Source organism: Stigmatopora nigra, chromosome 5 (assembly GCF_051989575.1).
Source record: "Stigmatopora nigra isolate UIUO_SnigA chromosome 5, RoL_Snig_1.1, whole genome shotgun sequence".
Classification (NCBI taxonomy): domain Eukaryota; kingdom Metazoa; phylum Chordata; class Actinopteri; order Syngnathiformes; family Syngnathidae; genus Stigmatopora; species Stigmatopora nigra.
In genome coordinates, this window is record NC_135512.1 from 7,374,424 (window position 1) to 7,401,418 (window position 26,995).

At 39.0% G+C, this 26,995-nt stretch overlaps 4 protein-coding genes across 7 annotated transcripts; 3 read left to right on the forward strand and 1 right to left on the reverse strand.

The window, feature by feature from the left end:
* Window positions 1–302: 302 nt before the first annotated feature.
* Window positions 303–12,438, reverse strand: elovl1b (ELOVL fatty acid elongase 1b). Of its 4 annotated transcripts, XM_077717615.1 has the most exons (10): window positions 12,334–12,438; window positions 12,200–12,259; window positions 6,597–6,701; window positions 2,490–2,584; window positions 2,213–2,403; window positions 2,066–2,146; window positions 1,751–1,807; window positions 1,567–1,672; window positions 1,233–1,369; window positions 303–1,075 (listed from the first exon to the last, which is right to left on the reverse strand). In XM_077717615.1, the coding sequence occupies exons 4-10, from the start codon at window positions 2,557–2,559 to the stop codon at window positions 731–733; spliced, it is 987 nt and encodes a 328-aa protein (XP_077573741.1). In that variant the 5' UTR covers window positions 2,560–2,584; window positions 6,597–6,701; window positions 12,200–12,259; window positions 12,334–12,438; the 3' UTR covers window positions 303–730. The 4 variants fall into 4 exon arrangements, with proteins under 4 accessions (XP_077573741.1, XP_077573743.1, XP_077573744.1 ...); XM_077717617.1 differs by lacking the exons at window positions 12,200–12,259; window positions 12,334–12,438 and adding an exon at window positions 6,799–6,960; XM_077717618.1 differs by lacking the exons at window positions 6,597–6,701; window positions 12,334–12,438 and having other exon boundaries at window positions 12,200–12,324.
* A 2,205-nt stretch (window positions 12,439–14,643) lies between these two features.
* Window positions 14,644–17,878, forward strand: mob3c (MOB kinase activator 3C). Its single transcript, XM_077717123.1, has 4 exons — window positions 14,644–14,972; window positions 16,103–16,561; window positions 17,215–17,417; window positions 17,553–17,878. Exons 2-4 carry the CDS (start codon window positions 16,144–16,146, stop codon window positions 17,580–17,582), a joined length of 651 nt encoding a protein of 216 aa, XP_077573249.1. The 5' UTR covers window positions 14,644–14,972; window positions 16,103–16,143; the 3' UTR covers window positions 17,583–17,878.
* Window positions 17,879–18,543: 665 nt separating this feature from the next.
* Window positions 18,544–24,175, forward strand: mknk1 (MAPK interacting serine/threonine kinase 1). The gene is made up of 14 exons (XM_077717729.1): window positions 18,544–18,688; window positions 19,175–19,237; window positions 19,755–19,860; window positions 19,927–20,025; window positions 20,097–20,194; window positions 20,407–20,486; window positions 20,579–20,652; window positions 20,720–20,824; window positions 20,908–20,963; window positions 21,113–21,208; window positions 21,335–21,529; window positions 22,284–22,448; window positions 22,523–22,566; window positions 22,670–24,175. Exons 2-14 carry the CDS (start codon window positions 19,184–19,186, stop codon window positions 22,899–22,901), a joined length of 1,404 nt encoding a protein of 467 aa, XP_077573855.1. The 5' UTR covers window positions 18,544–18,688; window positions 19,175–19,183; the 3' UTR covers window positions 22,902–24,175.
* Window positions 24,176–24,848: 673 nt separating this feature from the next.
* On the forward strand, window positions 24,849–26,394 carry LOC144197003 (transmembrane protein 275-like). Its single transcript, XM_077717532.1, has 3 exons — window positions 24,849–24,953; window positions 25,281–25,451; window positions 25,585–26,394. Exon 3 carries the CDS (start codon window positions 25,653–25,655, stop codon window positions 26,139–26,141), a length of 489 nt encoding a protein of 162 aa, XP_077573658.1. The 5' UTR covers window positions 24,849–24,953; window positions 25,281–25,451; window positions 25,585–25,652; the 3' UTR covers window positions 26,142–26,394.
* Window positions 26,395–26,995: the final 601 nt, after the last annotated feature.

Here is a 26,995-nt window from a genome sequence, read left to right on the forward strand (position 1 = left end):
ACACAAGCATCCCTTTCTTTTTGTCAATGAACCAGCTGAACTTAGGGGGCGTTTTCTTCGCTACTGCTTGAACAAAGCAGAATGCGTCGCTTGTGCAACTCCTACGAGCGAGTGCCACATTCTTGGCATATCCCAGCCAGGAGGCACAAGACAAGCACATGCTTCTCTTTGTTACGACACAGCACAATATCTCAGTGGAGTGCGAGGATGACACGATGGCCACGCGAGCGTGAAATCACAAAGATTAAAGATCAACTTGGCTCCCCGCAGACAGGAACCCAAGATTACACGTACGCACGCGATCATTTCTAGCATGGTTTATTGGCAATTTAATTTTAAATACACAATTAAGAAAGTAGAAAGCCTTACCAGTACAATTAGTCGTTTTGTAGTAAAACTATTTACAGATAAAAGTATGTTCAAGTCTTCTGTACAGTCATCTGTCCACAAAAGGGGTGAATGAGGTGAAATGCAACCAGTGTGATACAAAAATGGCGTGCCAGTGAACATCTCTTCATACATTGTGCTTTCCCAAAAATTCAGAGAGACAACCTGACCAACCCAATGTGGAATCCCCCTCTATGTGGAAGTCATGGACAGTGTGTCATTCCTCCGCCCCACCCCTCTTACGTGGAAAACTACAAAACAGGACAAGAAACACAGCCAAAAATCATCTTTGGAATCCGCGGCAGGTTCACGAGGTCATACTTTGAGTTTCCTTCCCGGCATTCTAGGCCTTCTTCATCTTGCCCATAGGCGTGCTGCCGTTTTCGTGGTGGGTCAAACCATTGCTCGTGCCGTTGGTCGTGATATGTTTGACACCATTCTCGTGGGACTTGCCGTTGGCGTACACGGTGGGAGCGGGGGAGGTGGCCGAGCCGTTGCGGCATGACTTGATGTCCTGTTTGGGCAACCGCTTGCCCTTAACGTACGCCTGCACCCAGAAGTTGGAAAAGAGCACGAAGAAGAAGGTGCCATACACCCACACCAAGTGGATGACCATGGGGAACTGATAGTCGCAGCTATCCATGAAGTAATACTGGGTCGCATGAAGGGATACCAGAACAAACTGGATCTGTCGGAAACAACAACAAGGTTATTGATTGAAAGGGTAGAAAAGAAAATTATAATGAAGAGAAATATTCTAGTGGGAAAAAAAACACCAAGAAAAATGAGTGGAAAACCAAAAAAAATTAAGAATCAAGACAAAAAAAAAATTAAATTGTACATACAAGCTGAATTGCAGTCATATATTTCTTCCACCAGAGAAACTTCTGAAAACGAGGCCCAGCAGCAGCCAGGAAGTAGTAAAAGTACATGATCACGTGGACGGAAGAATTCACCATTGCGTGGAAAGAGCCCATTCCACCTGATGGCATAATCATAAAAATGATTAGCGGAATACCGGGTTGTCATCAGACTATACAAAAACAGTTATCATCATGTCTCCGGAGACAAAAGGCTCTTTGATGAGATAGCAAAAAAAAAAAAAAAAAAAAAAAAAAAAAAAAAAAAAAAAAGGTATGCCAGCACGTTCCAAGGCGGAGTTGGTTTGAGCGTACTCACCGGGAGCATAGCCGACTCCCCACCACCACGTCCAGGGCATGAAAGAGTGATGGAAGATGTGAAGGAAGGTGATCTGGCCACTCTTTTTTCTTAACACGAAGAAAATCTGCCATTTAAAAAAAGACAAATCTGAAGTAGTACTACAAATTCATGAAACTCCCATCTCCCATTAAGTGTGACTTACGGTATCCATCAACTCAATGATTTTGGAAAACCAGAATAGCCAAGCAACCTCGACCATCTGAAGGATAAAAAGCAAAGGTTCTTTTAATTAATTCATTTATATTCATAATCACTTCATCTATAAAATTATTAAATTTTTTGTTATTGTAAATTCTTCTTTGTTCATTGCCTCGCTGCATCCAATAATATAGGTGTTGACGAAGTCATACCACGCCAACTCCCAAATGTTGCAATAATTTTGCTCCTAAATTTCACCATTAGGCATTAAAATTTCAACGTTTCATAATGCTAAGAACATGTTAAAACACAAACTTACCCTAAGTGCTTGAGGGCTGTCAGACATATCAATTGCATCACATCGCCAAGTATATGTCGTGGCCCACCCTGACAGCAAGAACTGAAGAAAAAGTCAAACAGTCAAAATACAATCTCAGTAGGGTTAAGTTTCAAAAATCAAACCCACCTCATAGACAATGTATATAGATAGGGCAACTAGAGCAAAGTTATAGACGATCATAGCTTCCTTCAGCTGGAAAGGCTTCCGATTGGCCATGATGCGAGGGCCCAGGTACAGTACGAATAATAAATAGCACAGCAGAATTACAGTCATAGGAATGGGACTGTTCATCAGGAAATGATCTTTCAACCGAAGATCTGAAGAGAGAAAACACTGAATAAGAAAAACAAATCCAAACAATTTCAAGTCATTGACTAATGTCACAAATTTTTTTAGGACTGACCAATTCCTGCGACGAGGTAGTCATAGATATCAATGGCATTTGAGCCAATCTCCTTGATCTCCTGCAACATGCTTGCAGTTTTGTGAACCAGTTATCTGAAAAAGAAAAAAACAAAATCAGACTTCAGTAAAACATTTAGTTTCTTCAGTTTTCTATTAACCTCCCAAAACTCAGACTCTTGCAAGGTATGCATTTTTCTTTTCTCTTTGATATTTAGGCTGATTGGGACCTCAAACAAAAAACTATCTTTTAAAATGCGGCTTCTGAGAAAAATGATGTCCACATCATAAGTAGACACCAGGCCCTTGTAGTTCAAACTTAAACATTGTAGTTTTTGACAACCAATAATGTCATGTCCACGCGTGTGGACACCAGGTCGTAGGAGGTCTAGGTACACATTCGTTGCAATGAAAAAAATCTGTCCCTTCAGTCTCTTTGGCAGAATCTCGTGACATGTTTGACAGTCTGCTTGAGTTCACGCCTTGTAAAAATAAAAGGTGGTTAATTATTACAACACTGGAATTTCTAATGATGTTGGGAAATTAAACAGTAAACTCCAGCAAGTCCCAAGAATTTCCCAACATCTCTGCATTTCTACTAAGGGGTCGAACAAGTGTAATATTAAAACCAAGCAGTTCTATTGGTGAATGTGCCCCAATTCAGCTGAACCAAAAGGAAATTTGAACCAAGCCAATTACTTCCCAGACCAAACAACCCCAATGAAAATCCCAGGATGCATGGCTTCTGCTCATGCGAGATGGCCTGACATCAGACGAGGTGGGGCTTCAGGGGAAGTGGGCCGGCATTTTCCCACCCTGAAGCCACAGGGACTCCTAGCTGCTTCACCACTTGTCGCAAAAGCTAAAAACTGAGGTTAAAATGTTTAAAGTTCCTCAGCAGACAACATTACTGAGGCCTTATCCAAACAGAAAAAGTGCTTTGACAAACATAAGAAATGTTAAGTCGTACTGTACACCCTAAAAGGCATTAAGGACAAACGGGGCGTGTTATCCTTTGAAAGCGGAGCTGAAAGAGCAATTGTTTGATGTACAATCAACAATGAGCGGCCGTACAAGCAAAAACGCTCCTTAAGCCAATATCATTACCAGCAGATACAAAGTCCTGAAGGAAGGCAAACAAAGGAGGGTTAAGTATTTATCTTAGATAAAGTTTTTTTATTAAATAAAAAAAATGGGGAACTAAACATTCACACTAATGGATACACCACAAAAATGTTTTTCCAAAGAAAATCTGTTAGGCTTGACACTATAGTAACAAATAGTAATCTTATCAAAAGGTTATAAACATTTTAGACTGATGATGGACCATCACAAGTACACAAACAATGTAACAGTTATATCATTTGTTATCCTTTTCTTTTGAGAGTTTCAACTGAACGTTGAGAAATCTTAAAACTTATGACGGGTGTCTAAATGATAGCACCAAAGTGCTCACAGGTGAAAACCAGGAGCAGCGCAAAGTCTATTTAATTGAGGCAAAAATAAAACACCAAAAATCGATCTAATTCAGTATAATACATTTAAATTACCTTATTTTTTTCCATAAAGTACAAAATTATGGAGGACCATCTTTTCTGGTTGGAGTTGATTAATTACATTACCATGTACATGTTGAGTTAAGAGCTGGGGAAAAGAAATGCTCCTGTAAAAAAGGTACAACTTTAAGAAATTCTCACAACACAAATTGACAATGCAACACCTTGTAATTGGGAAAACACAAAAGATGCATAGCACAGTCAAAATACTAAAGTACTTGCTCAGTATTTTACCAGGCAAAAAAAAAAAGAACAAACCCACATCCCGGTCTCCAAATGTTTTTAAGTTCCAAAAGGTTAAAAAAACGGAAAAGAAACAAAATGGCCAATACTTTCGGTCACATAAAAGACCCACTTATTTGTACTTCGAGGAATCTATATGGCATAAATTGTGACACCACCTACAAGAACTTCAAGAACAAAATAGCCAGCAAGTTGACAAAGACACGCCAGCTATCCGGGCTTGACTTTCCGAAATGTATAGTAATGCAACAGCTTCGTTCGAATATTATCGCAAATGACAGATAAATAACATTTCACCAAACTCACAAAAATCTTGCACAAAACGTTGCGGCTGTTTTTGAGCAAAGGTGCAGTATTTCGTCAAGTGCACCATCATGTCTGTGATGAGTGCAAACGTCAAGGTCTTGTTCTGAGGAAAAATGCTGTAGAGGTAAGTCGACCAGAGTTGTCATCTGGTCGGGGAAACACTTTGAAATGTTGACAGAGATATGCTGGACGTTTTTTTTCTCGTTTTTTTTTTTCCCCCTGGCAGCAGCATGAGATCTACTCTATTCTGCTGACTTGCTTTAGCAGCGTTATGTGGCTAAAAGGAGATTTCCCAAATTGCGTTCATTGCATTTCAAGAATAAGTTGTAAAAATCTTCCAACCAAGACTGACGACACCAAGAAAAGAGAAACAACATGCCTGTCACCTGAGACCCAGATAAAGAGCAAAACTGAAAGAAATTGAAAATAAACCTCTTTCCTTTATACCTTAATAATGAAAAAAAACCTGAAGTCATTTTTCCACTTTGTCCATCATCTTCACGCAAACTAAATTCAACCAAGTGTCCTATCTCGCTTAGTTTGTAAGGGTGGTAAATTTAGCCAATGGACAAATTTTTTTAATCGCCACCCCCAAATTGGCAATTTGGCTTCCAGAAAGCACTCACTGAAAAGATATTGCCACATGAAAACTGATAAAACACAGGCACGACTGTATTACAAAAAACTAGGTTGATTTGAGATTCTTTGAGGTGACGCCAAGTGGATGATATCATTGAAAATTTCAAACGTCAACTCGTTGTGCCTCCTTTGCCTCAAAACAAAACCACTCACCTTCATTGTCTTCAGTTTCATTAGCCGTACACATTGCTCATTCGACAAAAATCCCATTCAGATTACAACGCTAACCTGCTGTAAAAGTATCCAATTAGGAATTCATTCCATTCCATCTGTCATCCAGCGTTTCCAGATGCCTTCTAAGATTACTCAAGCACTTGAGTTTTTGTTATATTAATGGGTGTATTACACTACACATCTTATTTTAAAATAAAATATTTACACAGGGTAAAAAAACCAAAACATGTCATCATTATGTGCAATGTAAAGTTGCTACCATTTGGTTGAAGTCAGTGTAAAAACACCCACATCAAGAAATTGTGCTCTGGCTTCAAACCGAAGTACCAAATGTGATTGACTCAATCAATTACGGGCAAAAAGTGCAATTTCCTTAAATTTTACGGTCTCCCTGGGCTTTTTTTAAACTGCATTCAACATAGGAACGTTGTACTGGATAGAATAGACCATCTTGGTGCAACTTTGACATAATGCGAATGACAATGAACTTTTCTGCCACTTCTGCCACCGTGTTAGTCTTCGAAAGCAAACAGAATGACCAAATAAGAACTTGGCTGGTTGAAGCCGAGTAGTTCACGCCCCACTGCCCCATTTACATGGAGACAATTACTCTATTTTCTTTTGCAATTCCTCTCTTGACAAGAATATCCATCCCCACTGACATACCCATGAAAGGACTTGTCCAAAATGTGTAGCATAAGTAAGGACTCTCTCTAATAGGCCAGGTGAGTTTAAAAAAAAAAAAAAAAAAAAAAAAAAGTGTGTTTACCCTTTTCCAACCCGCATGATACTGTAACCCATGAGCTCCATAGCAACATACAGTGCCCCAACCAGTAAAACTACAGATTATGGCTACTTTGCAGATTTTTGACCATGATTTGTTTTACAAGGCTCGAACCTTGACAACAAAGTGGCCGGTTTACATCTAGTGAAGGAGACAAAGTGGACCGTTTCCTGTTCACGGTCAATGAATCACAGGATGGAAAAGAGGTAGGAAGAGTTAATAATGAACCAAAAAAGATCAGTGAGTTAACAAAAAATATCTATATATATATAAAACACCCAGAGTACATTTGTTAAGAGGCCAAAAGCACAATTTGAAACTGTAGCACCACGACACAAAATGAAATAAAAACAACAGGGCTCAGAGGGGCACACAAACTTTGGTCAACAACAGGTGACTGACTTACCTTATTGAAAAAAGGCACTAATCTCCAGCTTCGGTCCACTAAAGCCAGCGGTGAGAGAATCCTCTTCTGGGAGCCTCTCAGAGAGAAGACTGGAGCGAGTAGAAACTGTAGTAGGATGAGGGAGGAAAATGAATAAATAATATTCAACCGACAAACGCGACTGGTACGGCCGTCTTCCGAATCTCCGCCCTGCCTGACTCACCCTGCCGGATGAATAACTAGCATAGAAAGAGAAGAGGGAGGGAGAGAAGCTGAGAATGAGAGTCAGTGAGAGCAGAGAGAAAGAGCCAAGCAGACCCTATTTAAACACTCAACCATCCAAAATGAAACTGCTCAGTGTGACCACCATTTGACTTTCAGCACAACTACCCCCACCCTTTCACTCAGCAACAACCTTCCTGGCCACACCCTACAAACATACCCGCATGGAAACCTGGCTCTCAAGTTGCTATTTGTCCTCTAGGGTGAGCACATTTCGGTTGGATGCAGCCGACGGGGAGTCATTGGAGTCCGTTATGAAACATTTGCCATTTTTTGCTCAAGTTTAGCTTCAGTTTTAGAAGTATTTGTATGATAGCAAGAACTGCTCCATGGTAACCATGGCAGGCATACAAGGATGAATAATGTTATTCCTGTTTTTTATTATTCCATTTAGATGGAATGGTATTTACCGCAATTAGGTTGGAATAGTTTAGCTTGTTTAATGATATTAATAAAAATAAATTTAAAAAAAGGGGACCCGGTTATACTCATTTGTCCCTCCTTACAATGCCAAATTATTGTTTCAGGACTTCAGACAGTATCAAAAGATACCTAAAATCAGATAGGTGGGTTGTAAAGAATTTGAGCAGCACATAATGGTTAAAATATTTGTAAGGATTTAAAACATGAATGCTGAATCATATTACCTGTCAGAGTACAATGAATCACATGACTACACCAAAACATTTTAAACATGCACTTACACTGCAGATAAATTTGCTTGTCAAAAGTATTTGAGTTGGAGAAACTCCAACTATAAAAAAAACCAAGCATTTAAAAAAAGTTTATATAAAAAAAGAGAAAATAAGGGCAACAGGTTGTAAAAAAAATACTAATATTTTTACATGTTTTATGATAGTTGTCATAGACACCAAAAAAGTGGCATGTTCTTATAACCAAGAATAAAAAAAAACCTGAATCTGAATGAATTCACGAGACGAATAAGTTCTTCATGATTGGCCTTCTATTAAAAATGTCTCCTCATTGCTAACAATCACATCCAGTTTGACATAGATAAACAGATAGCTTGGCGTCAATACCAACAGACCATTCTGTTTATAAAAGGGCCGACGAGCACAGCTGATTGCACCCGTTGACAACCAATGCTGAACTGCAAAACTCCATATGAAAATAAGTCTGACTACATCTCCACATCCTTGTTTTGGAAGATGCTATGCCATATAACAGCAATCGTGACATTCTTTAATTGTGATTCTTTTTAGAAAAATACCTTAAATTCCTATTTGGGAGAACAATTCATGCAGACAGTCAGGCATTGCATTCATAATATTATCAAGTAGCACTTGGGCAAAACATTACTTGGTAAGTGCTACATACAAAATAATAATAAAATTAGAATTGACTAAAAGAGGCACTTTAAAAAATTATAGACCGACTAGGCTGGTTTGACTTGTCACTCAAGCCCAGTGGGCGTGCGGGTTCACGAGTGGGTAGGTGGCGGTGGAGTGGCAGTAGTCCAGCGCCCCTCCTCCAAATACCACAACACACCTGACGGCAAAATACATCAACGTACCGCAACGCAGTCACTGACAGCATCGTTTTAGAAAGGATTGTCATCTTGTCCCGTGAAACCAATTCCTTGTCAAGTAAGCGACCCGAAAAATTTAAGAGCTTAAGAGAGGAAGTGACTATGCCAATCATTGGGGTTTTGTCAAAAAGCACTAATATAAAGAACAGAATTTTTAATATTCATTCCAAATGCCTGTTTTTGAGAGCAAAATATTCACCTCACACTGCCTCTACCACTTAGGTATTTCTAATGGCCATTTTTAAGTTAATTTTGCATAGTATGTACAAAATACTACCTACCGTTCAGACTGAATTCTCAGGTTGAAAAAAACACTAGTCCAGTTTTAGTGTACAATTGAAAATTTCCATCATACATTAATTGACCAAATATTTGTATTGTTAAAAAGTAATACATTATGTTTACCAAGCATTTCCAAATCATATTTTAGGCAGTCACGCCAATACTGTGAAGGTCATCAAGTTTATCCCTACTAATCCAACTGTGCTCCTGGCTCAAACAATTATTTTAACGGTGCAGATAGGCAACTTTAATGATTATACAAAATGATCCAGTTTGGTTGAACATTTACAGTAAAGTATACTGTAACTCAGTGTAGATTTAAAAGGAGCAGTCCTGACCTAAGGCCGGGCAAATAGGACAAAAATTGATCAATAAACCACTCCACCTCATACCGCCTGCTCTTCTTTTTTTTTTAAATTATTTTTTGTTAAAGTTGGTTTTAAGTTGTTGTTTTTTCCGATGATTAGTATTATTCTTTTTTACCTATAATGGAATCCACCATTCTGTTGCAGGGGCGTATTTAAGAGAACTGTGCAATGGGATGAACCCTGAACTAGTCACAATTACCTTTCTTCATCTACTGCCATCACCAAATAGGTAGGCTACAAGACTAAGAAGCCTGTAAAATTCCAGCAACAAGATGTATGGCAGATACACCTCAATGTCCTACATTGCATCACTGTTGACAACCTTCTGAACTAGTGCATCACATGGTTGGGTGTGGAGTTAAATGGTTTTGAAAGGCTGTCACACTGATTATCAACATAATTTCTATACATTTAAATGAAACAATTTTAAAGACTTACATCTACTGTAACCTTTAAATACCAGTAACCTATTAAACCACACTTAAAATATTTAGAACCCGAAGCATGTGATGAACTAAGGCAGCACAACAGTACTTTCCCTGCTAGTAAGAGTAAGTCAAATGTTACTCCCAGTGAGAGAGACTTGGAGCACACATCTCAGTTTTTGTGGTACCATGTGAAATGCTTGCAGTCCAGGTGCACTGAAATGGAATGCATCCAAGTCTAGGACACAAAATGAAAGGTACTTCACGTGTATATGAAAGCAACAGGTGGTGCTAGAACACCTTAGTCCAAAGTCATGTTTCATAATCATTTGCAAAAATGGTAAATATAAAAACAGCAATACAGAAAAAGTGCTACGTACTTGCAAAAGGAACAAATGGGAATACAGTAATCCTTCAATTATCGCAGTTAATGTAGACCAGACATGGCCGCGATAATAAAAAAAATGGGTCAACCCTATTAAAACTAAATAAATCAAAATTACGGAGTAGTAGCAGGAGTGGCTTCCGCTTAAGAGTTTAAGTGGGGATTTTCATTTATGTAATTAAAAAAAAATCCTCAGTGCTTAGTCCTAGTAGCAAGAGTGGCTTCCACTTACTAGTTTCTAACCAGTGGGAGGACTAAACACATCAAGGTGCCGACCTGGTGAACTGGGAATGGAGCCAAAGTCAAAATGAGCAGAAACATAACAAGCAGGTGTCACACTCCACGCTAGGAGCAACTAAATGTCAACAAGACTTGCTCTGCTGCGTTCTAGCTTAAAGATGGGGTTTATTTTGTGTTCAACAAACAACAGGTGTTGTAAATCTGGCCTTAGCTCAGAATCAGGCCTCTTAATCGAAAGGTTATGTTAAAAAAAAACCTAATTTCTCTGATCCTTGTTGTTACAGAAGATGATAATGTAAGACAAATTACTCATCTAGTGGTTTACTGTTACAGACCCCCACCAGAATACTGGAATGTCACCCAACTAGCCTTAGGCCCTCTTTTGTTTCATTGTGTTTGAGTGAGGGGGCAGTGTGGATATGTCGTGGGGGGTGGGCGGTTAAGTTAGCATCACCCCCATCGTGTTCAGACAAGATCAACCTTTTACCATTACCTGTCTCATGGTACCAATGACACACCCGTTGTCTTCCACTGGTTTCTTCCATTCTCAAGTTTCTGGAACTTTCCACAAAACTACAATAGTGCGCTCCTGCATTTTTAGCAACGAATTCATGCCCAAAGGCAAAAGAAACTGCAAGTTTCTTTGCATGGCATCATTGACTAGTTTGTTGCAATCGAACCATCTTGTAAGAACAGGGGTGTGGCATCTCAATAAAACATTTGGATTACATCATGCTTGTTTCGGAGAGTAGGACAAAGTTGATCGGATAATTTAGCATTAGGTGCATGTGAACTACATTGTTTCAAATTGGTCCAATAAAAACACCCAGGCTTATTTTGTAGGTACGTTGTTGAAAGATGCCGTCTACATTTCCAGGGACAAAGATTTGTTCGAAAGCGAGACTTGAGGTATTTTTTTTCTGTTGTAGCTGTATTAATTTTGCTGAAAGTTTATATTTATATTCTAATCAAAATGTGCACCAATTTATCAAGGGCAATTTCATTTTTTTTAAATTTTTTATAATTAAATGAAAAATTCTAAATTTTCCAAGAATATTCGTATCAGTCAAGTGGGGTAAGCGTAAAACTACCTTGGTAAACTAGTTTGATTACTCGAGGGCTTTGGTATGAATGGAACGCCATTCACTTCTGATGTGTCACACAAGGGAACTTTGATCTAGTTTGTATTTTTTATTTTTATAAATGAATCTCTTCTAAAAATAATCTGAAATTACAATTTTGAAAATATTTTTTGAGTATGTTTGTGTGTTCATGCATATATACATATGCATGCATATAGATGTGCATGCATATACATGTGCATGCATATACATGTGCATGCATATACATGTGCATGCATATACATGTGCATGCATATACATGTGCATGCATATACATGTGCATGCATATACATGTGCATGCATATACATGTGCATGCATATATGCATGCATGTGCATATATGGGTGCATGTGTGCATATATGGGTGCATATGGGCGTGCATGTATGCATGCATGTGTGCGTGCATATGTGCATGCATGTGCATGCATGTGCATGCATGTATGTATGCGTGCATGTGTGCATGCATGTGTGCATATATGCATGCAAATGTGCATGCAAATGTGCATGTGTGCATTTTTTAACCCAGTGTATTGAACAAGCTTCCATTGAAAATGACCAATATAGTTAATGGGAGTGGATTTAAACTTGAAAATGGACAGTACATATAGCGCCGTCAATGGCACGCAAACATTGGCATACCCGGCCAACGCCAATTTAATGATTTTACGTCTAACGAAAATGGCAGGCAATGAGTTAAAGTAGTGAACTCTTTGTACGAGGTTGCTACAGGTGCAAAGATCTATGACGACACGCAAAGCCTCAAAGCACAACGGATGTCATCAACATTCACACAATTATTGCGGACAAAAAGTCACACATTTTACATTATAAATAGCTAAATTTATGACACGATTACAAAGTTGATGAAGTATAAAGCGATCTGGGCGCTGCTTGGCTTGTACAGAGGTGAACTTGAACGCCACTCGGCAAGTCAATACTTAAGAAGTACATTAATGGCGTGTTAGATACTCACTTTTTGAGAGATGCAGATAACGCCAGCTGAAAAGAGACTGCCAATGCGGGAAATCGATGCCTAAAGAAAGTTGGCACAAGTTGATCATTTCTTCATCAATCCATCAATGTTTGCAGGAGAGGCGAGTGACATACCTTTGATGGCGTTCAGGAAAGGTGGAGTCATACTTCGCTTTCTGGTCGCCCCATTTTTACGTCATAAACTGACAGCTCCCAACCTAATTAGCGAAATTTCAATTGAAATGTTAGTACTTATTTTTTTAACTTAAGATGAATCAGACAGCAAAACTCAGCAGAACCAAATTGTGCACCACAACACAAAATAAAAAAAATCTCAATAGTATTAATTTTGTACTTTCATTCATGATGAAAGTTGTCACTATAAATCACAGGCAAAAAAACAGACGATGAAAGCTGTTTTAGTCACTAAAAATCATCATTTTCAGAATATTAAACAATCTGTCAAAATAATTCCTTGGCGTGTTAACACTGATGGACCCTGACGGCCTCAGATACATCTAATGCATAAATAACATTTTATTCGTATATTTATTTACAAAATCTTTTGTTTTGATGTCAAAGGTCAATGTGTCTTGCCTAAAGAGATTGCAGTCATTCAGTTCAACCAAATTCCAGCTTCTATGTGCTGTATGTCATGAAAATGTATTTTTCCAAGGACCGTTATACCAAGGATTTAGAAGATGACAGTCAGATGTGACTATTTTCTTTTTTTTTTCTTTTTACAAAACTGGTCGGTCTGATTTGAATGTAATTGATCACAATCATCCTCCATCCCTCCATCTAAACAGCTCTAAACTGTTCTCCTTTCCCTATACAAGCCAACAAAAGAAACTACTAAATTAACTCAGTAGGGTCATTGTGGCCCACTCAGGTTTCATAAGAATCCTAGAATGAGGATAAAGCTCTTTTTGTACTTGTCTTTCAAACAACAGCTCAACTGTAGCATTGCATAAACCATGCTTCCGTGCCACATTCTTGGCATATTTAACACAGTATAGGTGAAAGCAGCCCCTCTTGTGATGTTGACAATCCTTGCCTGGGAGGCATACAAGTTCATTAACGTTCAAGTTTAAGTCCAACAACGGCTCATCTTCAAATGCGAGTGGAGCTTCTGTTTATGTGTGCACTGCTAAAGATTGGAGACCAGTCCAGTGTCTCTAACCCAAAAATAAATGGATGTAGTATAGAGTGCTAGGTTAACTCATGAAGTGAATGAATGAATTTCGGTGGAGAACTATCTTTTTCATAAAGCCTATATGAAAATAATTGTCCTAAACATTTCAAGTCATCTGTTTTTATAGGCATTTACTTTGGCCAGTATGACAGCTGGAGAAGCCCTGACCGGTTCCACTTCCTCATGTGACATTTCTGACTGTTGACACAAACATTTGGCATAAAGCCAAAAAGTGGTGAGCATATGTCATGCATCCACATTGCATTGACAGCTCCCTAAATGAGATCAACCACATAAAATTGTTTTCCTTATTCAAATATCTAAGCAGAGGCAATGTTTGCATACGGGCTGCACAAAAAAGCTTCAGGGAGAATTTGCATGTTAATTTGGTTGAGCATTTTCATGTAGTCTTATACTTTAGTCCATATTTAATTAATATGACTAGAAAAAGCTAGTATAAAAAAATGTGTTATTGCCTCATTTCTAAATTCCATAGTGGCAACGCTAAAAAATAACTTGCTAGAAGGAGGACTCCAAGTGGCCACTCTGAGTTATTACTATACTTCCATTCCATGTTTTGTACTCACTATTCGTAGCAGTACAGGTACCAAGAACACCTTCATCCTACTAAACAGACCAAATTCCTCTTTAAAAGTATAGGTGACACGGCAGACAAGTGCTTAGTGCGTCGGCCTTACAGTTCTGGGGTCAAAGTTTTGATCCCAAGTCCATCCTACCTATGAGGATGTTGTCTGTTATCCCCGGGCTTGCATGGGTTTTCTCTAGGCACTCCAGTTTCCTCCCATATCCCGTGTTTATCTTTTTGTATTTAAAAAGACAACTTTGAATTCACTTTGTGAGATCTTTATAAAATTGGAGGGTTCAGAATATTGAACTACTCAATACGTTTTCCTGCAGAAATCATTATAATAACATACAGTATACATTCAACAAGTGTCTTGATCTATCTATAGAAAACAGAGAAACTGATTCCTACTGCTCCCTCGTTCACCTTTAGCCATGTTTGAACTCTTGACGACAGCCCATTTTATATTGGTCTCCATGAAAACATTTCAAAGGGGCAAGGGATTTAAATGATACGTTGCCATGAAAGAGTTGTCGGCACTGCCAGATATTCTGACATATTTGTGGGATTGTTATGCTCTCTGCTCTGTACTTATGGTGGAAAGACTTGGCCCCCTCCATGAGAGAGGGGGCCGGGCTTCAGTGGGCTAGTAGGTTGAGGAAAAGTGAGGAGGAAACAAAGCGGAAGGATTGAAAGAAAACCTTTTCCAGCCCTCCTCCGTTGACACACTAACGCAACCAGCAGGCCTAGAAGACAAAGTCAGGATGTGACATCAGCTACAGGAAGAGAAGGCAAACGTCTGCTTCGGCTTTTTCTTGACTTGTGTTTTTACTGCTGAACTAAGTTGAATTTCTGTTTGAAGAAGGGCTCTGAGGGGGCGATAGGGGGGTGGCGAAGGGGGTAAAGCAACTGGAGCTGTCCTCCACAACTACTACGGCCCCTCCCAGTGCTTTTGCCAAGAATTTTCAAGCACCGTTGTAGGATACCAAGCAGGTACAGTGAAAATAACTTTTTTATTCTGTCCTATTTGTAAAGAAATGAAGCTTCTACATAAAGAGGATATTCCTGTGTTTTTGATTTTAACTGTGGGGGTATGAAAAGTTTGTTTTTTAGAATTAAACTGAAGTATGCATGCACAGGAGATGAGTGCACGATCAGACATGCTTCAGTTTAAGATGCGTATGATTATTTTTACACTGGATGTCTTTTATTTTTGGAGATCAGTTTTCATTTTTTTGCTAGAAAAGGATGTCAATGCTTATGTTTGGTGCATATTCAAGTACTGGTGAGTTTTTCATTTGAATCTTTTTCGATATGCTATCTCATGACCACGTATTCACGCTCCCTCACGTAACTCACCACCAAAAGAAGAAGTGATCTGTTTTGCAGATCACTTACGCTCAGATCCTTAGGATGACATCATCTTTTTGCGACTTATGAATATATAGGATGAATTTTCTGAATTATTGATCAACATTGGGAAAAAATGGCAACTTGTTTATCACGCCAGGAATCAAAGAAACGAGTAATTTCATTTGGGTAAGGGTAGGACAAAAGCACAAATTGTATGGAGTCCTTTTACACAAATGTTAAAGACAGTGTCATGTTGCAGCCAAGGTCACTTGACTGCAGTCCAATCAGTGGAGGCCGTCTAATCTCCTCAATGGAAAGTTCACCAGAGAGCACAAGCACAAGGCAGTTCCAAAACAATGGGATATACTATATCCAATGTCAAATCACAAAGAAATGTAATGTCGTGTTTATGGGAGTTGTGTCCCCATGGTAAATGCTTGTTACATTTATCCTCAGAAAAAAAATATTACCTATGGAGTGTGTGCCAATTGGTTAAATGACTTTAACCTGACGTAAATGCATAGATTAAATATTCTGTCCATATTGAAGATGGCCTTTAGTACCGTTTATATAGACTATATTTGCAAACAACCATTTACACTACCATTCCATTTAGCACCTGTTTCTACTCTACATTTTCAAAACAGGATTCCACAAACTAGCTGTATTAACTGATATGCAAAAAAACAGTGTTTTTTCTATATTTGTTACATCTATACACCAAACCTAACCCCCAAACTAAAACATCAAAATCATCTTCTGGCTTCTAGAGACCACAAACTGCCCATCTCGGGGCGTACCTGATGAGGCCATGGCTTTGTGTCTGGGTCAGGTGTTCAGCAAAGACAAAACATTTCGGCCAAGAAAACGTTTTGAACCTGGCACACAGCGTTTCGAACTGTACAAGAAGGCCCAAGCCTCGCTCAAATCCGGACTGGACTTGAGGAAAGTGGTGCAGTTGCCCGAAGGCGAGGGCCTCAGTGACTGGATCGCCGTGCACGTGGTGGATTTCTTCAACAGAATCAACCTTATCTATGGCACCGTCAGCGAATACTGCACAGAACGGAGCTGCCCGATCATGTCCGGTGGTCTCAGATACGAGTATAGGTGGCAGGACGGTGATGACTACAGAAAACCCACCAAGCTGCCTGCTCTCAAGTACATGAACCTGATGATGGACTGGATAGAGTCGCTCATCAACGATGAGGACATCTTCCCTACCAGAGTAGGTGTGTGACTTGACCTTTTATAGATTGTGCAATCAATGTATAATGTGTATCATGACGGACGTTTCAAGCTTCATGAACTCAGAGATTAAAATAAAAGGTTAATTCAACCGTGACGTTGACATTTAGAGGCAAGGCAATCAACCACGGTGCACATTTGATCACATCTATAGGATGGATAATTATCACATCTGCATTCACTATGGGGGATTATGGGCACAGTGGTAGTAAATTGCTCCACCTGTATCTCATCCACTCATTTTCTATCACGCTAGAATAGATGGCACTTCTCCATCTATTGCATGCTATTTCTTCCTGTAAAAGGTTATCAAAATAACTAATCAACATTGAGATGAATTCCCAAGTGCAATCTGATAATAACAATTCCATGTTGCAATGAAAGAAACCATTGACAACATAACAATGTCTTTTCAGGAAAGCCTGTTGGGAATGAATTAATATAATTCCATGGAACAAAAGGAAATTGTCAGTGGTTCTGAATAGTACTAAAGGCCTCGCTGTTGGCATTTATGACTCTCAATGTGTATTTGTATCACTATACTAAAGATAAACAAAAAAAAGTGGCATACATCCCAAAGAAAGTCTCTTTAAGGTGCCCTTTTTTAAACTAAGAGGTTGTTTCATGTCTACTGCAGGTGTGCCCTTCCCCAAGAATTTTCACCAGGTGTGCAAGAAGATTTTGAGCCGGCTCTTCAGGGTGTTTGTGCACGTTTATATCCATCACTTTGACAGCGTCTGCAGCATGGGTGCCGAGGCCCACATTAATACCTGCTACAAGCATTACTACTTCTTCATCTCTGAGTTCAACCTCATTGACCACTCTGAACTTGAACCACTGGTGAGACGTGACAGAAAGACCTTCTATTATGCGTGTGATCAATCAAATTGGATCTGTTTTAGTCATTATGGAGCTCATAGGGCAAACTACTTTTTGGAAAATGTGACTAACTTACCTCTGTTTTCTTTCCTACAGAAAGAGATGACCGAGAAGATTTGCAATTAAATTGGAGAAATGCAGAAAAATACATTCAATGGACTTGAAATTATGAACTTAATGTGTAGCGTACTAAAATGTGACCAGAGTGAGTCTCACTGTGATTTTTTTGTCAGATGGTGTTGTCACTATGTGATTTATAACTTCCTGCATTTTTTTCTGTATTTATGGTCAGTCTTTTGTAACATATTTTGAGCAATTTACATTTTTATGAAGTGAAAGATTGTATTTTAGAAATTCTTCGAAAGGTCAAATTTGGGTTAAGCTGGATGTGAAAAAACAATATGAATAAACTGAAAATATTGTGTTATGTGTTATACCTGTATTGATCTCAAACTTGGGTCCCATCCATCATCTAAGAGTCATTATTTTAACATCAGCCTGTAAATGATGCTCTATCATTTCCAAAAGCGCATATTTTTATGGAGTCACTGGGTGCCAATAAAATTGGGGTTTATAATTAAAACCCTTTGCTAGGTGTAAATTAAAAGCTTAGCTATGAAACTGTTAAGGATCTGGCATCTCTCAATTGGTGTAGTATTTCAAGTAGTTGTATGGGAAAGGCTTCTTTAAAAAAAAAAAACATATTATAAGGAAACCGTGAACAGCAGTTTTTCACACTAACAGTGTACAAAATCCCAGACTGGAATAGGTGCAAAAACAGTGAAATATAATACAAGACCATCATTTTGTGACAAGTTGAAATTATGAATTAAATATAACATGTAGAATACTGTATTTAATAGTTAAAAAGGAGTTCATTATTTAATTAAACATGCAAAATTGACAGGGTATTAGCATGCTCCATGTCAATTCATGCATGAAAATGTGAGTGAGTGTCAAAATATATTTCTTCTGCGGTTTAATTTTATTATAACTATGACGTGTGGAGCAAAATATTTGCTCAACACGGAGAAGCATGTTATATGTACGTGTCGGGGGGGTTTTCATACCTGACCAATGGGTGAAGGGAATACTCGAAAGTAGGCGTGGCGATAGCCGATCATGTGGTTTCCTGCTTGTCACGTCACTGGTCGCACTGAGCCAGGATGAACACTTACATCAGTTTCTGGAGGCTGTGACAAGGAGATCTGGCAAGTTAGGAGAATGTTCAGGTCAGAATTTATGTCTTATATTGGTTTTATTGGGATCGTGACATTTAAATACGTAGAAATTGAAAAAACGACACTGGGATGTTTTGATACACTGTTCTAGGGTAGCTGTGGCAAACCCTAACAACATAACGTCGTGTGTCCATTCTGACACATTTACAGCATTGTTAGGAAGGTAATAATCTACTTGTATATACATGTCATCAAATGAAATGATAATTTAGTTAGTAGATGGTAGGGGAAGTGCTTAGATATTGACGCCATTGCCTGGTTTGGGTTTGCTGACGTTCGCGAGCTATATTGGATTTCATAATGAAGTTCCTGGTTCAATTTTATTTAGGTAGTACTATTTCTGTTGGTTGATTCGCAAAATAGTGTCATAGAGGCAATATGATACATGTAAGAGGGGGTTCATGAATGTGATTCTCCTAGACTTGATTTTATCATTGCATTTGAACATATTTAAACTGATGAGTGCTGTTTCCTCAGCTGACAGTGATGGTGAGCCACAGAATTATGGCAGAGATGCAAGTTTTCCAGCATTCCCTCCAGGTATGTTCCATCAGTGTGATGATGTAAAATGCAAGTTTATCAGTATACACTTGTCACCCTTATCTACCTCAACAAACAGACATACAACATCACTTTCAGTAAGTCATGAACTATGGCTGGAATCGGATATATCAGTACACACTTGTCACCGTTATCTACCTTAACAAACAGACATACCATAATTTTCAGTAAGTCATGAACTATGGCTGGAATCGGAGATATCAGTCTTGGTTAGATAAGGTTGCTGTTTTGCCTTTTCAGAGCAAGCTACTGTTCTGGCAGGTTTATAATTTGACATATTAAAGAGTAGTTTAAAAAAAGTCCACGGTAGTGGGACCAAAATCTGACTTTTATCACGTTCCAAAGAAATCTGGTTTAGATAAGAACAGATAAAGTTGTAACATTCCATTTTCTTTTCATATGAAGAAACCATCCAATTTTTCCTGTGATTTCTTGACTTCACACTACTTTTTTTACGTTTCCTCCTTCCTTCCTTCCTTTTTTTAATCACTTCTAGAGTAACTCCCTGGCTCTAAGCCAGAGAGTGCCATATTATGGTGAACAACAGCAGCAGAATGGGACCTCCTCAGAGACAAGGCAGCACATTACTCAAGGCCCTGCAGGTATGAATGCCATATTGTTAATTGCAGCAGACATGATTTTTAATATACTTCATTTCTTGCCCATAGAAGCTGAGAAAAGCCAGCCTTTAAACATCCTTGATGGAGGCAAGCGAAAGAAGAAGAAAAGATCAAGAGCAACAAAAAGCTCCACTGACACTTTTGATGGTTGTAAATTTAGTAGTAGTGGACATGAGTACAACTTATTGCGAAGAGTATTTAATGCTTCTTAATTTCAGACCTCTACAAGCTGACTGATGAGGTGCTCGGTCAGGGAGCGTTTGCCAAAGTTCAAGGATGCGTTAGCGTGCAGAACGAACGGGAATATGCTGTGAAGGTGAAAAATTCTTAAATTTGTTTCCATAAAAAGTTATTTTGTGAAATTGAAGGGGCGACTTGAGCATTAGCAATTTTTAATAAAGCACTATTATACAGGAAAAATGAAAGACTGTATTATAATTTGGATGCACATAATTATGGTGTTTTTTTTAATTTAATTTATTTATTTTATCCCTTTTAACTGAATAGATATTTTCTGGCCTGTTACAGATCATAGAAAAGAGTGCGGGACACAGCCGTAGCCGAGTTTTTCGAGAAGTGGAAACTCTTTACCAGTGTCAAGGAAACAAGTAAGGGAATATAACATGTCTTTTATGAAATCCAATCTGTGAAATTATTGGTACTCTGCTAATTGGGGTTTGTTTTTATTTGTTTTATTCAGGAACATTTTGGAATTAATCGAGTTCTTTGAAGATGACACCTGTTTTTATTTGGTGTTTGAAAAGTTGCGTGGCGGTAAGCTGAAAAAAAAGCATATTCTGTGCAAACTGTGATGCTCACTGACTATTTTTTTCCCCTCCAGGCTCCATTCTTACACACATCCAAAACAGGAAGCACTTTGATGAGCTAGAGGCCAGCAAGGTGGTCCGTGATATTGCTCAAGCTCTTGATTTTCTACACACAAAGGGTAAATCACTTTCTAATTCAATTTCCTGATATCCTGCTGACTGGTGTTGATTTGTCATCATAACAGCTTGTTGTCTTTTTTAGGTATTGCTCACAGGGACCTCAAGCTGGAGAATGTTCTCTGCGAATATACTGATAAAGTAAGACATATTTTAGAGTGTTATTTAGAAAATAATTTGATAAGGTGCCAGTATTTTGACTATGGATATTGATGTATTCTATTGATAATTTAAAGGCTTATTTCAGAACAAAAAGTTTCACTTTATAACCTTTTTCTGACTCTTTTCAGGTGTCCCCTGTTAAGATCTGTGACTTTGACCTAGGAAGTGCTATGCAGCTTAGCAGTGCTTGCACACCTATAACTACTCCAGAACTCACTACACCTGTAAGATGTATTCATTAATTTACCAATTTACCACAGAGTAATTGCTCCAAAAATGTATTTTAAATTTTTATCTTTTTACTGTATGCTGTTTGCTAACCTATGACCAATATCTGGCCAATTTTTCAGTGTGGTTCAGCCGAGTACATGGCCCCTGAAGTAGTGGAAGTTTTCACCGATGAGGCATCCTTTTATGACAAACGCTGCGACCTTTGGAGCCTAGGGGTCATTCTCTATATCCTGTTAAGTGGCAGCCCACCCTTCACAGGAAACTGTGGCAGCGACTGTGGGTGGGACCGGGGGGAAAGATGCCGCAAATGCCAGGTAGCGTATAAGCACCTACGCGACTAAACAATTAAATGGCCTTTCATTTGGCCTACTGACTGGGCCAATGCCTCAATTGCCTATGACATTTTTTTGGGAAGCAAGAAAAAATGCCAATTGCCAGGATGTTCATAATATTAAATATTATATTACTCATTTGCCTCATAATTAAAGGGAGTACCCACACTCCCAAATATGGCAATGCGTTAAAATTAGTTGAAGACAGGCAAGTAAAAAGCTTAAATATGTCAGACAAATATTCACTTTGCCACCTAACAGCCATGAGGTGTTTTTTTTTTTTTTAAACAACTTAACGAGGGATTAGGTCTGGCCAAAACAACTCAAAAAAGTAAATAGGTGAGGTAATTCTTAAACAAATAGATAATGAGCAATCAACAAATTGGAAAATGCCTAACTGCAGAAAACTATAACTGTTCACTGCAAACGCATAAATCTAACTGAAAAGTCCTTGCTAGATTTATTACCCTTCGCCTGTCACCGCATTTTGTCAAACAAGTTGTTGAATCAAACAAATAGAGGAGGAGAGGACTTCTCTGTCCACACCTGATTATCTGACTCATCTTATCGCTACCATCAGGAGACGTCTGCGTGTAGTCGCGAGCAGATCGCCGTCCAAAAAAAGAACGCGGCGGCAGTAGGAACACGGAGTTAGCGTGCTGAGAATGTCGCCTGCATGTTAGAATGCGTGAGTGACGCGTGTCTAATTAAGACGCCGTGTGACATCCGCCTCCAGAGACACCTATTCGAGAGCATCCAGCAGGGCAAATATGAGTTCCCGGACAAGGACTGGGCTCACATCTCGGATGCCGCCAAGGATCTTATCAGCAAGCTGCTGGTACGAGAAGCCACTCTACGCCTCAGTGCTGCCCAGGTTCTCAAGCACCCGTGGGTACAGGGGGTAGGTGTTGTTTCGTGCTCGCTGTCTGATGGTTAGATCAGGCACGCCTGAATATCATGTTTGTTGCTTCACAGAATGCACCAGAGAGAGGTCTTCCAACTCCTCAGGCCCTCCAGAGGTAAGACCAATGACAGCACTAAGTTGGTACCATAGCAATTCTTAGGTAGTGCTATGGCTTGAGCATAGAAACAATGGATAATGTTAAATTCTCCTCATAATAGGAATAGTAGCACAAAAGACCTGAGCCAGTTTGCGGCCGAAGCCATCGCTTTCCACCGGCAGCTGTCGCAGCATGACGAGCAACAGCAGGAAGAGGTGAAGGAGGAGGTGGTCTGCCCCACTATCATTTGCTCCATGAGACTCTCACCACCATCCAACTCAAGGTTGGCTCGTAGGAGGGCACAGTCCAACGCACTCCGCGCCCAAAATGGCTCCACTGAGCTCACTGCCTGATGTAGAACCACTTGACATCTAGTTTAATGCCTCCTCTAATTTTTTTTAAATTTAAAAATGTCATTTGCCTTTTACTGAGTGCAGATGTGTGCAACGGGTTTGCCAGCCTGAGAATTTTTGTTGAAATATTTTTTCATCGCCATTTCCCTTTGCATGCAATGTTTGCAATTGCAAAAAAAAGTAGCACTTTCTCTTGGAAACATGTTAGAATTTTTTTCTCCCCTTTTTTATCAAGCATGTTTGTGTATGTGAGTTTTTGGGCATGTCCAAAGTGGAAGTGAGTTGTGATATACCATTCTACACTGTGAAGAAAGTACTTTTAGTTATTCTTACAAATGTTTACCTTCAGCACTAGTGTACTTTGGTTTTCGATGATATTTATAGCTAATACATATCATAAAAGACGGTCAAGTTCAAGCATGTTTTGCTAAAGATGTTACATTCTTTTTATATTGTTACCTGATATACTGCCAAGTTTCATATTTGTTCACCTAAAATGGAAGCTATTCACTCATTAACGTGAAAGAAAACGACAATTTACTGATTTTTTTGACGAAATTAACACGGAAAAACATGTAAGGGCTTTCGTATGGTATTAAAGGGATTTATTTTTATGAGATTGTTATAGATCAATTGAGGCAGCCCAGTTTTGCTTTCATTTGTGCAGTACAATCCTGCTTTTTACTCCGTAAACGTCAATGGTTGTAAATCAGAGGGTTCCCAACGGTCTTTTCATGACGCTGCACCCTCGTGCTTATGGATATTTCTGGTGTTTTTTACGACCTGAGTTAATTGTCGCTATCCAAAAGAGTAAGGAGAAGACATTTTCCCTTTATGACTAAACCAAGACAATGTGGTTTAACATATCGATTCCATATCGCTTGTTAAATTGTTTGTGCAGAATGAGCCAAAAACCCCAGTAGTTTAAATAAGCTACTATACGTTAATTTTTTTATTTTAGGAATTTATTTTTTTATTAGCGAAGGATTAGTTTCATATGTCGTGCATGGTTGCCGTGGCCACTAAATCTCTATAGCAACACTGAGCCACTGGCTCACAGGGATATCAACTCAGAGAGGAGTGCTTGGATCAACTGAAAGCCCTCTATGTGATGTTTTTTGTTTTTTTAACTATTTACCCAAGTTGCCACGAATAAGTAGAATAAAAAGTAAGGTATGCATTTTTACAGTGTATCTCTCCATTGTGTGATTCTGTTACAGTTAATGGTCTTATACAAATGATGCTCTGAATAAAAGAATATCTTTGATAAGCTCTCTGGTGTTGGTTCTTATTCCTCTTAAGTGATGGATAGGACTGTCACTCAAATCTAAAGGATGTTACTTTTGTATAAACAATGGAATAAAGTATATTTTGGCAAACTACATAGTGACACCACAATAATAATCATATTAACATGTTGTAAAAAACGCAATTGTTTTGAGATAATCGTCAATGATACATTTAGTATTGAAATTGTAATTTAGGATTTTATAAATTTGAAGGATTTCTATACATTTTATTGTAAAAAAAAAAACGTAGCATTATTTTTTTAAAATTAAGTTTAGTGGGACATATTTGTGTCCTATACTTTTATTATAATTGTATTTTACAAAATGTATTAGTACTCCTTTCATTTGGGTTTAATTGTAGTGATTTTGTTTTAATGTTATTTTGTTGTATTTTTTTTGAATCGTCAGTGGCATTTTACTTTTCTTTTCAATTTCATTTGGTTTTATCATTTGAATATTATTCTAAGAAATGTTATTTTGTTATTTATGTCATTTTACTGTCGCTTGTTAAAATGTTCCTATTCATTTTTCGAAATGTCCTTTTATGGATTTGAGTTCATCATACCTTTATGATCATTTGATCATCCGCTTTAGTGTTGTAGTCCAGGCTTTAAAAGGGGCGTACTCCATTCCATGTTTGGTTGTAGATCAGCGGCGTTGTGGCTTTGTATCAGTGTGCTCCTCACCAGCAGGGACGAGACATCAGATATCCGCTCCTCTTGCATTCTTCTAGGACAGAAATGGACAAACATTTTTAATCCAAGTAAGTCTATGTTAATAATAAATAATCTGAGATGGGCTTTGCACAGCATCTGCTGCGTACATAGTGGTGCTTTTCCAATGCATAACCTGTTGCCTTAACTTGGTGTAATTATTGGTGTTTGTATATCTGAAGACAAAAAGATACTCAACCAAATATAGCTTGCATTTGTGTCAATTATTGTCAGGAGATGATTCGAATTTGGCTTTGTCAGTGCACTTAATATGAGGAAGGAGAGTGGCTTTTTTTGACAGCTTGAGTCTACAGAACTTGTCATTTTCCAGTGACAGCATTCATTCATTTATCTTCTGTACCGCACATTCTTGCAAGGTCTTGCTGGAGCCTATCCCGGTGGACTTTGGGGCAAAAAGGCAGACTACACCATAGACTGGTCGCCAGTCAGCCATATGGTAAACAGAGTGGGATAGACAATCATAGGCACGCCCAATTACACAACCAACAAGTGGGAATCGATCCCACACTTGCCCGCCCAGAAGTCAGGTGAGTAAACACCAACACCAGAGCTGCCCAACTCCAGTTCTTAAGGGCATTTTGCATCTAGTCTATTTCCCACGTCTCATCAACAGCGGGACATGACTAATACTGATGAGTGTATACATCTTTTTCCTACTAGGTGATGAGTCCATCACTTCTTCTTCTAAACATCAAGCAGTTTGGATCAAGTCCCTTTCGCAAGTCTTCATGGTGCTGCCAGAAAACTCGTGTAGACCCGCTGCAGCCAAGCGGGTCTCCAAATCCAACGTGATCCTGGGCCCGCAAAACCTGCCATCGCCACCGTTGTGTTGCGCGTGCGGCCTCTGCATGTTTCTGGCCGGTGTCAACATCACGCTGGTGGGCGCCTTTGCCTTCGGCACCTTCGCCCCGAGTGGCAACCCCCCCATTATCATCGGGCCACTTCTTCTGCTGACCGCCTTGGCCATGTTCGCGACTTGCTGCGCCGCGAAGAGCCGAGATCCGTCGGGGAAATCGGCCCCCCGGGGCAAGGGGATGATGCAGGCGGGGGCAGCCTTCGAGATGGAGACCAGTGAGCACACGCTGCAAGACACTACGGCGCTCCAGTTTAGCCCCACCAGCTCGCCCGCCTCCTCGCGAGGTTCTGATGCCACGTCACTCGCACGTCCCGGCGGGGGTGACGATGAGCACGTAGGATTCAAGTCTATTGACGACTAGATGAAGGTTGAACTATCATGCTGGCTAGATGCTAATAGGGTGTACTTTTGGGAAATACAGAATTAAAAATGGCAAGATGAATTTCTTTCTGTACTTTTGTGAAAGGTCTGAAAAATCTGTAAATTTATAATGATCACCATTGTTCAAAACTTTATGGTAGCTATTTTCCTCATATGCTGTATTTGTGTGATTCTCCTAGTATTAAATAATTTGAAAAATAATACATTTGTCATATCTAAAATGCATGCTTCACTTATTAAACACAAATACTTATTGACAAAAATTGTCATTGACAAATCACTACTATTAAAATAAAGATGTTTTGTTTTTTTAAATGAATCGATTCTGTGGTATTAAATGGGACGATTCTGAAGAATATTGGGTTTACTGATTTTCGTTCTTTCTGAATCAGTGGCTAACGTGACGGACAATCATTACCACTCACACTCAAACCTAAGGGAAATTTAAAGTGTCCAACCAGCCTACCATGTATGTTTTTGAAATGTGGGAGGAACCGGAGTACCCAGAGAAAACCCACACAAGCCCAGGGAGAACATGCAAACACCACTAACCAGGACGACTAACCTGCATTCGAACCTGGAGCCCACAACTATGAGGCCGACCAGCTACTTATTATAATTAATTTTCCTGTATAAAAAAAAATGGGTGTTCACATCTACATGGACATTTTGAGTCATATAAGCCACAATTAAAAATGTAATTTGGCAAAGTTTAAGTGCGGTTTGTAAGTGCACCTAATGTTGTGGCTTGGCAGATAATACTATGTAAAGAGGAGAGAATTGTGTTTACGCAGGATTGAACGTGTGTGTGTGTGTGTGTGTGTGTGTGTGTGT

What these genes read in the sequence shown, in the direction of transcription:
- elovl1b (XM_077717615.1), bottom strand. Translation starts at nt 2,559, where the DNA reads ATGTTGCAGGAGATCAAGGAGATTGGCTCAAATGCCATTGATATCTAT. An exon ending in ACAGCCCTCAAGCACTTAGG is followed by an intron (nt 1,808 to 2,065) that starts GTAAGTTTGTGT and finishes TTTATCCTTCAG; the next exon opens with ATGGTCGAGGTTGCTTGGCT. An exon ending in TCATTGAGTTGATGGATACC is followed by an intron (nt 1,673 to 1,750) that starts GTAAGTCACACT and finishes TTTAAATGGCAG; the next exon opens with ATTTTCTTCGTGTTAAGAAA.
- mob3c (XM_077717123.1), top strand. Translation starts at nt 16,144, where the DNA reads ATGGCTTTGTGTCTGGGTCAGGTGTTCAGCAAAGACAAAACATTTCGG. An exon ending in CATCTTCCCTACCAGAGTAG is followed by an intron (nt 16,562 to 17,214) that starts GTGTGTGACTTG and finishes TGTCTACTGCAG; the next exon opens with GTGTGCCCTTCCCCAAGAAT. An exon ending in ACTCTGAACTTGAACCACTG is followed by an intron (nt 17,418 to 17,552) that starts GTGAGACGTGAC and finishes TCTTTCCTACAG; the next exon opens with AAAGAGATGACCGAGAAGAT.
- mknk1 (XM_077717729.1), top strand. Translation starts at nt 19,184, where the DNA reads ATGGTGAGCCACAGAATTATGGCAGAGATGCAAGTTTTCCAGCATTCC. An exon ending in GTTTGAAAAGTTGCGTGGCG is followed by an intron (nt 20,653 to 20,719) that starts GTAAGCTGAAAA and finishes TTTCCCCTCCAG; the next exon opens with GCTCCATTCTTACACACATC. An exon ending in AGCACCCGTGGGTACAGGGG is followed by an intron (nt 22,449 to 22,522) that starts GTAGGTGTTGTT and finishes GTTGCTTCACAG; the next exon opens with AATGCACCAGAGAGAGGTCT.
- LOC144197003 (XM_077717532.1), top strand. Translation starts at nt 25,653, where the DNA reads ATGGTGCTGCCAGAAAACTCGTGTAGACCCGCTGCAGCCAAGCGGGTC.